Below are 13,509 nucleotides of genomic sequence, written 5' to 3' on the forward strand. Positions count from 1 at the left end.
GTGAAAACAGAAAGATTACAACAACAAAATTTGTGCCACCAAAATATTCCATAGTTATTCAGATGGAAATTATAATAAAGTCGAAGATGTTAGTGCAACTTCTGAAAGAAGACAAAAAGAAACACAATGTTTACTTCGACAAACGCCACTTCACTGAATGAACCACCATCAGGAGAAAGATGTTGAGCTTGACCATGTGTAAACTACTCTTCGCAGAGGTTGCCGCAAGCACAACCACTTCTGTGTGACATGCAAGAAAGAGTGTCATCCCAACACAACTGCTTGCGATACAAAGAATTGGGGCGAAACTTTTGTTTCGTACTTTTTTTCCAGCAAATACTGCCGTATATGAAGGCCTGCTAATCTTCTTAGAAGCCTGCACTCTGACTTATTTGTTGTTCTTGTTCCCACCACGCCCACTACTAAAGATTACTTTTGCTTCTCCTTGACAGACTACAACGTTATGATTTTTTCATCACTGGTTGTAGTGAGTATTTTTCGTAGTTTCTTAAAGGCTAGCTGTATTGCAAAGAACGTGCTGATACAGATGCTTTCCATCTTCTACAACTGAGCAGTGCAATAAGCGAGATGTGTCTGAACCATGGTGAAAGACGACGACAGGGCTAGAGTATGGGAAGCTAACGCGTCTGGCACGACAGAACGTAACGTATTTTCTCGGATATTTACAAACTGGTGTCGCTGGGAGATGGAGCGCAGAACTCGTGAAAAAGTTACAGCTGAGCCTAATTCTCACCAACCCGTCAAAGAATGAATGAAGTAAGAAAAATAACGGCATAAATGCAATATTCCAATGCCAAACGCACGACCGGAAAAGAAAAGACGCACAAATGGTGCAGGGGATGACTAACAGCTACGTATTATAAGTATATACAGTAAAAGCTCGTTAATTCGAACCGCAAGGGGAAGCCGCTTCAGTTCGAATTAACGAAACTTCGAACTAACGAAAGTGAAGGAGAGCAACAGTACACTGCGATTTGGAAGCAGTAGGGCATGTCAGAAATTTGGCGTGTCAAAAAGCGATGGCATGTGCCCGCTCGAAGTCGAAGCTCTGGGTGCGACTGTGCCACACCACCGATGTCCACCAAAACGAACGTTAGCCGAGGCTTAACACCATCACAATGAATCGCGACGGCCGATACCTCCTAAGCTGAAAACAGAGGTGCACAACCGATGAAGACTGCCGAGACAAAGACGCTGAACATGTGAAGGTGGCGATGGCCCTGATTCGTTGGTTCTTGATTGCAAGCGCAGCGGCGACGTACTTGGTTCGTTGTGTTTTGGTGCTTGCCGTGCCATCTCCGCACAACATTAGCAGCTGTACAAGATTTGCAAAGCCTCCGAGATTCGCAACGGGCAAGAAGTCTCGCAGGTTACGTAGAAGGGAGAGGCGGCAGCCGCCGCTGCCTTCTGGCTGACCCCGCGTCGGTTAGATTTTTTTTTTTCCGATTTTGCCTTCTCTCGCCGTTCTCTCCGTTTCGGAGGCAATACAGCCTTGTGTGTAGGCAGTAGGCGCGTTTCTCTGGCCGTGTGCCAGGCGAGCGTAGTTCGAATTATCCGTGAGGGAACCTTCTCGCGTTCGAATTAACCGACTTTTTTATACATAGACTTCTGTGGAGCTTGGCCGGACCAAATCGTACAGTTCGAATTATCCATAAATTCGAATTATTGAAGTTCGAATTAACGAGCTTTCACTGTAATACAGTAAAAGGAAGCTCGTGATAATTACCTGTATACTCTCCTTCCCATATGAGTTTATCGATTGTCATTTGGCCGTATGGCACTTACTGTTGTATTCTTTATTGCACTCATTACCGTCTAAAAGAACTTATCTCCCTGTCGTTGCAAGCAAGTCTGAAACAACATCGTGGAAAGCTTTCTTTTTTATGCGGTGAAATTTATTATTCCTCATTATTGCCAAATCTTTCAAAAGTTAATGGCGCTCGGGAAGCTGTGACGCCTACACTGAATTATGAACGTCGAAGTTTATCAGAGCAATACTTAGAAAATGTGGGGTTCACCGCCCACCTTTAGCCTTTCGATTATCTGATCTTACCGATGTCGCAGCCTGCGATCGCATTGCTTAGAAAAGAAGTATTCCACGCAGTTCTGCACAACCCAACCGCGCGGTTACGCAATTTTTGAAAACTCGAAATGAACTATGACGAAGGTACCGAAAAGTGTTTCTGAATCCAAACACGATTTCAAAACACTTTGATAAGTGTGTGGGCTTCCGGCCAGAACTTCAGTTATATAACCGAAAAAAAAAAACAATCGCCGACGGATACAGCTTGTGCACTCCCCAATACGAAATTTGAACACAGTTTTCATTTCACGATATATTGGCTGGCGCGGCCAATATGTCTCGTGCGGCACTTTGCAAACGGAACGAAGCATCGCAAAACGAGCAACACTCAAGCTCAACGATAGCGGCGAGCAGAGCCGGCAATCGTCCAGTGTCTGCGGGTCAAGCGCGTCGGCGTTTAAGCATGACTCGCCGAAATTTCCAGCGTAATCACTGGTGCCCGCGTGACTTCAAGAAAGTACTACAAAATTCATGTCGCGCATACAATCAGATTACAAATACCGTGGCGCCATCTCGTAGTCTCTGCGGCACTCTGCTTTCCTATTCGCAATTTCTCCATACTCTGCTCCTCCTCCGCTATCCACCTAACTGCTTTCACTGTAGCTTCCTTCTCCGCTTTCCTCCTCGCACTCACTTCTTTCATCTCCCGCTGCGCTCCGCGTTCACTGTCGTCTTTCACTGTGCTCGTTTGCTCGGTTACGAGGGGCAACGTTGATGTTAGCCTGTTTCACGACGGCATAATGACGATCGACGGCATAATGACGATCGCATGTTTCTATTGTAGTTTAAGTACGCATTTAAGTACATAACCTGCCGCCTCAAAGGGCCTCGATTTTACCACGGGCTAGTTTGCATTATATCAGGGACCGGCATATAGTGCAAGCCATCAGCCACCCGCACAGTAGGGGGGAAGAGGCAAAGAAAGCTTCCCTTTAAAAGCGCATGTGAGTGTTTCTGGACGCCGTTAACACCACGACATTTTCTTATGAGCAACCGTATTAAAACCTGGTAAGTGCCAAATGACTTTGAGCATAAAACAGGATACTGTCGATGGCCCGGGCATCATAGCCAGGAAATAAATTCTGGGCAGTCCATATCCAAAATACTGCGTCACTCATGTGTGCCAGTCGCTTAGCAGGTCCCTAAAAGGTGATGACTGAACTGCTTCAACACCTTCATGTAGGAAACCTCTATATATAGTGAGCTCACCTTGGCACGTGGCAGTGAAGAGCTTGTCTGCTGTCCCATTTTGGCGCTTCTGGAACTGTGCTTCCATATCGTCCATAGGATTCCTGTGTAGAATGCAAAGAGCAGCACGAGCGGGGCCACAAACACCATGAAGAACACAAAACCCATGTAGATCTGGCGGTGGTATAGAGGTGTGCCCCGGTCGTAGAAGATCGACGCACAGAAGCACTTTCCCGGCGCGACTTCCACACTATGGAACACGTACACGTTCGGCAACGAGGGCATGCACGAAGCCAGCCACGTCAAGGCGGCCAACTTCCAGGGGTCCGGGCTGGGCGCCAGCGGCGTCGTGATCGCGATATGTCTGTCCACCGCGATGGTCACTAGCATGTAAGTGGACGAGACCAGCGCGAACGTCTGCATAAATTTGAAGAAGCGACAGAAAGCATCACCGGCTATCCAAACGCGGCCCATCACCTCCCACACCACTTGCGACGTCATCGTGATGCAGGCCACCAGAAGGTCCGCGATGGCGAGGTTCAGGAACAACACTCTTGCCTTGGACACGCGCCTGTGGCGCCGCTTGAAGACGAGCTTCCAGCAGACCACCGTGTTTCCGACGACAGACGCAACTATCATGATGACGATGATGACGATGCGAACTCTCTTGTGGTACCGAGGACCAAGGATATCGTCCGAGCCGGCGGCGGTGGCATCGCTCACGTTTCCGACACTATCGGCCTTTATTATGGAACACGAGATGTTCCCCAATGCATCTTCCATTACATTGGAGTCAACAGACGATGCTGTCATATTAACAGAGCCCCGCCTTTCCAAAATTTCGTATTCTTTGGTAAAACACTGATCCAGTTATGATAACAGCATCTAATTCACTATTTAAACAGCAGATTTTCAGATCCTCTTTTCTATTGCAGGACGGGTGTGTGGACACGATGCTCCACCGCAACAAACTGGAGGGAACATTCTTCGTCATTGCTCTTGGCCGTTCCGAAAGTTCTGTAATAGAAAGAGAAAGAACCCAATTTGTTTGTTACTTGATGCAGGCGACAATTTCTCAAAACTATTTCGTTTGTCTTCGGAGAATGCAAACCTCCTGTTTTTACGTAGCCGAGTAATATAACGCTTCAGCTGCAATTTAGCTTCAATAACGCCATGATCTTAAAACACCAGATGGTCCAAATCAAGTTGCCAAAGGTAAAAGAAAAGAGACAGAGCCTAAAGAAAGCCAGCACCCCCCAAACAGATCCGTAAAAGTCCCTACTAATGGTCCGCTGGCATAACAGCTTTCTTACTTCAAACACACGTACTGCTCAGACAAAAGGGCATAATGTTGAACTATGTTGCTAAGCTATATTGTCTTTAACCGAGTGGCAATATTGCATAAAGCCTACAGCCTTCACTTGTGATTTGTAGAAAACGCTTTTATATCCGCTGGCTGCCTATTTCACCTTTCCGTACATAGAAGCCGGGAGCCGTGAAAAGAAAATAAAAACGCCTTCTGACCATGCGAGTTTCAGTTTGACTTTATTTCTCACAACATGCAAGGAGCACATGGTGTGATGAGAACGGTAGGAAAAAAGCTGCTATAAGGCAGTTTGACTGGCCTCACCCTTTCATAACACAAGGCAGTACAGACGGCAGGCGATTGCCGTATCTAGCCGAAACAAACTTAACGAAAATGCAGTACAAGTTGCATATAAACACAAACCAGATGATCATAGTAAAAAATTAAGCACAGGTCAATATCCAATTAAAAAAGAACAAAGAAAAATATGCGTTCACAACCTTTCTTGCTCTTTCATATGACATAACCCAAACTTTTATAGAAGTGAATAGATAATTAAAGAGCTGAAATTCAAGAAAAGAAATGAATGAAGCAGTGAAGAAATTATTGAACTAGATTGTACAAAGCTGTTTTTAAGAGGACCCACAATTCCTATTGGGTTAAGTTCAACTTATTGCGTGTATTTGGTACAATGCAGGACAACATCTGGAAGCCACAATTTGTGCCCGACCTCCAAACAAACCAGTGCTCAGGATGCCTTGTCGACTCAGATGACATACTGAGTTCTAGTTTTGCAGTAGGTCGTAGGTTATCTAAGTGTATACGGATTTAAATCTTTCAAGAATCCAAGAATTTAAAATCAAAACGTGAAGTCAGCTTTACTACACTATACATTCTGAACAAATTGTAGGTATGGCTGCATATTATAGGTTAGCGGCGGCCCATAACGGATTTTTATGCGAGATTATAAGATCATTTGCGGATGTTTTCGAACCACTTCCCTAGATTAAATGACATTAACTTAAGTACGAGTAAAAAAGTGTGTTGTATAGAATGAATTTTGGTTTAACCGGTAGAAAATTTTGGCATTTTCTATGGACTGCTACCGCTTTCGATAATTTGGATTTTAGGTTGGCGCTGCGGTGATCCCATCGCATGTCTTCGTAGAAGCGGTGATCCCATCACATGTGTTCATAGAAGAACACAGCCGAAAATAATGATGGTCGTGTCTGGTTGCTGGTCAAAGCTTCCTCTTTTTTTGCTGGCACTACACATATTGATTGGTTGATCGATTACTTGCTTGCTTGCTTCATTGATTGATTGATTGATCGACTGGTCGATTGATTGATTGATCAATTGATTGATTGATTGATTGATTGATTGATTGATTGATTGATTGATTGATTGATTGATTGATTGATTGATTGATTGATTGAGACAGAAAGCGTTTTAACAAGGCGGGAGGGATGCACCTTCGAAAAGCATTATGGACTGGAGAAATTGGGGCACTTTCAAACCGGCGTTGAGGAAATAGTATTCTGCGGGGCTCCCAGCATCCTTTCTTTAGCTGTTATTGCAATCATAGTTCGGCGAGGATGGTTATAGTGCATGCAATAGAACGAATAATCAACGTGAACGGGGCGCTTACTTAAGAGGTGAAAAGATTATATGGCCTAGATGCCATCTTCGAGACCATCTTTCGGTCGCCCCGCCGACTATGACGGATTTTCGCGTAATGGGGCAGAAACGTTTTCGCATTGAAACTGTGTTAGCTAGCCCAATGACGACGATGAAAGCGTAACGATAATGGCTGACAAACCGCCAATCATAGATGAACAAAATAATTTGGCGTAGAACGTTTATTTTTGTTTATTCTGCCAAAGAAGCACGACAACAACACGGACAAATATACCAACTCTGGAAAGATGCCTCGGAATTTTTGTGAAGCACTTATGGAGCTTTTTAGCGCAGTTATGTAGCACTTAATGAAGCAATCATTTGTGTAAAAATAAATGATGAAAACCAATAGACCACCATATAAACCGTTTCGTCAAACGTTAGGCTGTTGAAGCGCCACTTGGAATGGCCTCTTCATTAAAGAAAGAAAATATCACTCGCCATTGTGGCCTGTGTGAAAGTCCATGTCTAGCGAAGCTGTGGAAAAAAATGCCACTACAACTGCTGTGAAGGCTACGCTTATGTGGACCATGAAGCGAAAAATGCGGCGTTAACATCCGATGGTACCAAAACAATTGTGACAAAGTGGTGACGCCACGTTTGACGTGATGACATGGCATGATTATGTCAGGACATTAAACTTCCCGTTATGACATTATGACGTCAAACGTTACGTTACGTGGTAATGGCATCGTCACGTGACGATATCACCTGGTGACGTCATGTCATGACGTCATTGCGTCAACCGTGATGCCAAGAGATGAAGTCATCGCCAAGTGATCAGCGCACCTGATGACATCATGATACGCCTCTGGGAGAAGAAGCACACAGTGCGCTGGCCGCTTCTTGCAGCCTCCGGGATCGGGCCACATTTTTGAACGAGCACGCCACGAAAAAATGCCGACCAACTAGAAGCTAACAGCTTCGCTGCAAAAAGGGAGCATAGCATGACCTTTCGTTGGTCTGAACTTGGTTCGTAGAAGGCCTATCGTTTCTTCGCTGAGCGTCGGTGACGTGCATAGCCTTCTCGATGTATCATGAAACTAAGACTTTTCCACTTGGCGTCTTGCGAAGGCGTGTTGTACTTAGACTGTGGATTTCCTAGAGACACTCTTCACTCAGGGACGGGCGGTTTTAATTAAGGTAATCGATATAAGAGAGCATCCATTGATTTCTCGTTCGGTGAGATTTGTGGCACTTCGCTTTCCGCAATGGGATTGAAAAGAAATGAGTATTGATCAAGCGAAGGTCACCTTTTAGCCTTTGCATTGCTCGGGTGGGGAACTTATGACTTTCGGGTCACAAAATAGACAGCTGTTCCGAATTTGCGGTTAAGCACATCACCGAAGAACTCCTACATGTCTGCGGGCAGCTGGGATTTCTCAAGGTCTTCCGTGAGGCCGACAACAATTTGTACGTCTTGAGCACCGTAATCATGCTTACTTTTGGGTTCTAGTTGTAAAATCTTTATGTGGATACTAAATAGGACGTCTTTGCGGAATTAAGAAAGGGTGAAGTCATGATTCCACAGACAGAAGTGAAGAAGCAACTCATCAGTAGAGGTGCGCAATACTCATTGGTTACCTACATTATTAGTTCCTTCCTTCTATGATAATATAACACCGCATCTTTAGCAAAGCACCAGAAACAATTTTGTTTTGTGTTCAGCGCAAGTCATGCTGATGAAACACCCTATGATAAACTAATCTAAGCCCGTATGTTCTTCCCTCTTTACTTTATTGATATGATATAAACAGATGTTGACGCTGAATTTAAGGCGGCGGCTGCTCCTTAGCTCTTGAGTGGATCTAGCCTACAACATGGTTCAAGATTGCATATCCAATAACCTTGTCATACAAGCACCAGAACTTGTCAAGCAAGGTTTTCACAGTAAAACTATGACGTAAGATATACATGGTGCATACAATTTACAAGTTAAATGATGCCACAGTTCTGTAGAAGAGAATCTGAAAAATAGAAATTATTCTGTAATCTAATAATACAGTCTCTAGTCACGGGGTGGTACATACATCATGTTAATGCATTATCACGTGTAGTCATAACAGCACAATCAGCGTAACATAATCCACAAACACATACATATATGCAGCAAAATTGAAATGAAAGGAACATTAAAAGCGTTAATAATGATCAACAATGCCACTGTCTTGGAGAACAGTTTTTAACGCTTTTAAAGCGCTTTTCTGCAAGGCCATTGTTGGCCAAGGACCCAAAAGGTTCTCTTAACTAAAAGGCAGTAATAAATATGTAAATATGTAAATAGGTAAATATCAAATTAGGGTTGATTTAAGTCGATGTTTTGGTGTGTCGTGATGTGGGCAATCTAGAAGGAGGTGATGTATACCTTCATCTACAAATAAACAATCACATTCAGGGGTTTCCGCACGGGCAATTTTATGTAAGAAATGTTTTGTATAGGCAGTACCTAGCCTTAATCGATAAAGAAGGGTTTACATATTTATATCTAATTACAATGGAAATATATACTCAACAAACGGATCAACATGCTACAAATCCCAGCTCTTTATCATTCTAAGCAAACCACGCATTGTTACACATATTCAATGACGTTGCCTTTTAAAATGTAGCGTAATTCATTCTTTGATATTGGGAGCAGAACCACATCATCTTCGAGGTGTGCTTTTCGTGCTGCTTCATAGGCTGCTGTGCTGCCAGGAACGTTAGACTACCCTGGTATACACTGAAATGCTATTTCATGCTTCGCTTCGCTTGCTTTTATGAGGCCGTTAAGTGTTTCGCATATTATACCATCACTGATATTTAGTCCTTTTGTGCTCCAGAGTGATATTAGAGCCGCCTCTGAATCATTGAAATATCACCAATTTTCGCGCATCTCTTACTACCGCATGTATATCTGGTAAAGTGATAGTTGTTGAGCAGCTTGAATGAACATGTATCTTTGTCTGAATACACCGTTTACTGACAATTCCATTTTTGGAATTGTAAGCAACCATGGACCATATTCGACATCTGAGTTCTAAAATTCATTTCTTTCCAATGTTTGGAGATTTTCTTAACGTTCCTTATGAACATACCTTTCATCTTGTTTCCTTATCTCTAGAGCGAATGGCTGGCTTTTATGCGGTCTTTGAAGACGGAATTAATCTCGGCATGTTTCTGTAGTTCTCATAACTGGAAACGGTGATTGGCGAGCGTCAGCTGTTGCAAGACAGCAAGAAATCCCTTGTTGAATTCCTCGATATATGCGTACTCCTCTAGCTAAAAGTCTCCGAAGTCGCTCTTCTGACGTGAGGGAAAGTCCGTGTAAGATGGGCGCGAAATATGCAATTTTTTGTCGTATTTTGCCAATTTTCGCATTCTAAACAGTCAGTGTGGACGATGCTGATCCCGCCCATGATGTGCCTGGAATACTGTGATGTACAGTCACTATCGCATTGACCTCGTTTCCGAGTTTTTTTTTTTTATGTTGGGTTCCCTGGATAGTTGTTGCCCGTCAAGTATTATACCAAGAAATTAATGTTGTGTGACAATCATTATAGGGTGCCCGTCTAGATGAAGAGTGAAATTTTTTTACCGGCCTCCGAGTGAACGGTAAAACAGGTGTCTGCGTGTGATAGAACCATTCCTATCTCCCTCAAAAATTGATTAATGCTATTTATGTCACCTTGCAATACTATCTGAAGTAATCGATCATTTGACCGAGATGTCCAAATGCATGCGTCATGTGCGTACAGTGAAAATCTTAACTGTAATGGCAGCCTTTTCGTTAGATCAGCCATGACGCAGTTAAGAAGAAAAGGGCTGAGCACGGTTCCCTGTGGCACTCCCTCTTTGACAGCATCTTAAGCACTTTTTCCTTCACCCGTCCGAAGAAGTATTTTGTTTCTTTTCGCTTGTTATACCATCGTGTAATCTTTTTTTCAGCCATGCATGTTGCAAGCTTCACTTCGATACTGCAACGTATAATAAATTTAATGCTGACTTCATCTCGCGGACGCACCAATTCTACTTCGGATATTCAAGACACCCGTAAAATTCTTGTTTGAAATTATTTGTTGTTCACAAGGCTGTGACACAACATTCACGAAACTACGTACCAAATGTAAAGCTATGTAGCGTGCAAGCACTTTATACTAGCGTAAAATACAAGCAACGCAGACAAAACCATACATCACTGATATTTCCACAGGATATTGATATATCCAGCCAGGAAACAATGTTTCACGCTGCGACGAGAATACGCTGATTTGGATGCGTTCCTATCGCGTCGTTCCGCGCGAATATGATTGAACCGGCACGCAACGAGATTTTGCTATACAAGCGGAAAAAATGGTGGCGACGAGCGGCCCAACAATACGTTCGGAACACGAGGCGCGCATTACTTTTCATCACCCGATGCTCTTCGTCGCTCGCCTGATGGTGCCTTTTCAGATGAGGCCATGGCACGACATCATTGTCGCCGGGACCGCGAGCACTGCTCCTTCGGCGGTTCGGGTCGCATAGCGCCTCGGGGACACGCATCACTAGCGCGCGCCCGCTTTCAGTGTTCCCTGACAAAGAGGTTCCGTTATCCCCTGCAGTATTGGGGACTTCCATAAGGTTGCCTCACTGTGTGTCCGGGAAGCATGCTTCCGCGTAGCTGGAAGAAGGCAGGGTCAGTAACTCAATCGGGGAGATATATGGAACGCTGGCAATATTTTTTTTTTCCTGCATCGCACTGAAATGCTCGGAGTGTAGACTCTGTGACCCCTCCCGGTGGGTCTGTGGGCATTGCGCTCTGCTCTTAAGCAGGTGTTCGTGGGCACGATATCAGGCCTCTTAAAATGTGGGCAAAATTCAAGAGAAAATAAGAAACAAAATATGCGCGTGTACATATATTTGGGAGAGCTTTAGAGAACTCCAGGGGATCAAAAACAATGATGCGGAGCTCTCCTTAAACTAAGGCACCCTTCGGACCCCGCTGTGTAGTTTTGGGAAGTTGAACTGTTTAATTCAATTTAAGTTATAGGCTCCTTGAGATCTGATGTGTTATTCCAACCCCTGCCTTTCTCTTCACTTTTCTTCTGTTCTCTTTTATGCTTCTTTTTTCTTTGTCTTCTTTTTTTTAAAGCTTGACCCCCCGAACCTCCTGAGCCCAATATCCGCCTCTCTATGCAGCCTACATTATACCAGATGACACCCGGCGTTCACAGATCATGGCTCGACGAAAAAATATCCTACTGGTGACTGAACATACAAACGCGGTTGCTAGAAGAAAAGAAAAAAGATCTGTAGAATACTAGCGGCATGTATTGATGCAGCAGTAGTCTAAATCCAGGGCCATTATGACTTGGCTTACAGCAGCAGCTCTCATTGGCGTCTGAGCTTCTGAGTAGCCGTCATCGTTTCCAGGCAGTCAATGAAAATAAATGAGCATTTTCGTACTTTCTATAGATACACATATGAACATGATAGTACACTTGTACACATGTACACACACATGTCCATACACATGTCCACACACATGCCCCTAAAGTTCATGCACCGTCATGTTCAGTCAAATGGAATCCATGCCGTCGGTAACCCCGGTGATATTGCGGTCGTGCATTATTTCATCGTATCGAGAAACGTTTGCGCTGTTCCCACCGCTCACCTCCATACCACTGCACATCATTCCTTGCTCTGCTGCGCTTCGGGAACAGTTATGAAATCTTTTATTCTGATGGCGCAAGAAACTTTGACCACTGCGCTACCTGAGACTCTGCATGTGTTTTCAAGCAAAGCTTTCTTTGCTCCTTGCTCCCACTTTGCGGCTGCCGCCTTGCCGAGTGGACAACGTGAGCCTCTGGGTATGTCCCAATTCTTCGCCCATGCCCGAGAAAGGATATGTGCCAAAAGGCAGGTGCTCGGACAGGCAAGTCGAACAATAGGCGAGAAGTGAAAGAATAGGCAGTAGGAATTCGAAGAAAAAAGTCGACTACGCAGCAACATAGTCCAAAGAAGCAGCCTAGTGTGGAGAAAAAAGTGAGATGAACAAAATGAGAACAGAACGTGCATTCAGTGAGGCACGTTGAGCTACAGAGTTGTGAAGGAGCCGGCAACAGGAAATTAGAGACGGGAGGCTACAGAATAGTGAAGTTGGAGTGTGAAGAAAGAATTTGACTAAACGTAAGCAGAGTGTGCATCGCAACGCGGAGAACAGTCCATTGCTTGCGCTTGGGAAATGGAAATTAAGTACGACTGAAATAATTTCCTTCGACGCGATACACGTGCTCGTATTATCTCGCGTGCACGCTGCCTCCCTTGCAACCTCACAAACGCTATTACGGTATTAACGGTATTAACGGTATTACGTTTCCCGAGTAGGACAGTAGTCGTGTTGCTCTCGTCGTTATTCCATCGTCATCATTACTTCATTGTCGTTCCATCCTCGTCATTCCGAACGTGCGTGGGACGCGAATGTTCGGGCCCGACAAGTTTAGGTTGAGGCAAGTGTTACCTGGTGAAACTATGTCGAGCTTGGTCGTACGTTCTACATTTCCATATTGATGGGTAAAAAAGAAAGTTTTTTCGCAAAAAACAGTGACAGTTCTCATGAACCGATTCCCGCTGTGCGTGGAATTTGAAGATATTTTTTTATTATTAAGTCTTAAGGCAAGCCACCTGGAAATAAAAAAAACATCACATTACATAACATCATTGGCTTTAGCATTATATTTGTGCAAATTAAAATTTTTAAGAATCCTTTTTATGTAGTTAAGCTTCCCTTAACTACGTAAGCGTGCGATCCTCAATATTTCTTTCTCGATTCTTAACTGTGAGGCACCGCGAGCCCATAAAGAACCCATACTACATTTATATTATAATGGTGACACTATGATTCCCCTCATTATTACTACCACAGCCCTCACCACCATCATCAGCGCATTTCACATCCAGTACACGATAAAGGCCTCTCCCAGCAATGTTCAATTGCCCTGACTTGCGTCCGGTGGCTACATTCGTTGCCTGCAAGTTTCCTCGTGCCAATACAGCATTTAATCATCTGGCATCCTCGAACTACGGTTCTCCTATTTTTGTACACATTGTTATACCAATGAGCGATTGGTTATCTTGTGTACGCGCTGTATGACCAATCGGACTCCACTTCTAAAAGGGACACTAAAGTGAACAAGGATTTCTTCGGCATCAGTAAATTACCGTTCTACAACACTAAAAACACCACTCTTACAACGATAAGACGTTTGGTAAG

At 44.0% G+C, this 13,509-nt stretch overlaps 1 protein-coding gene across 13 annotated transcripts in view; it reads right to left on the bottom strand.

Moving 5' to 3' along the window:
• The window catches only part of LOC135909078 (gonadotropin-releasing hormone receptor-like), a 538,207-nt gene that overhangs the window by 5,379 nt on the left and 519,319 nt on the right, over positions 1–13,509 (bottom strand). For all 13 annotated transcript variants that reach the window (XM_065441140.1, XM_065441223.1, XM_070531758.1 and 10 more), the window contains one exon: positions 3,314–4,309. In XM_065441140.1, coding sequence (XP_065297212.1) covers positions 3,314–4,105 — 792 coding nt within the window. In that variant the 5' untranslated portion in view covers positions 4,106–4,309. The remainder of the gene's footprint in view (positions 1–3,313; positions 4,310–13,509) is intronic.

Source organism: Dermacentor albipictus, chromosome 1, assembly GCF_038994185.2.
Source record: "Dermacentor albipictus isolate Rhodes 1998 colony chromosome 1, USDA_Dalb.pri_finalv2, whole genome shotgun sequence".
Classification (NCBI taxonomy): Eukaryota; Metazoa; Arthropoda; class Arachnida; order Ixodida; family Ixodidae; genus Dermacentor; species Dermacentor albipictus.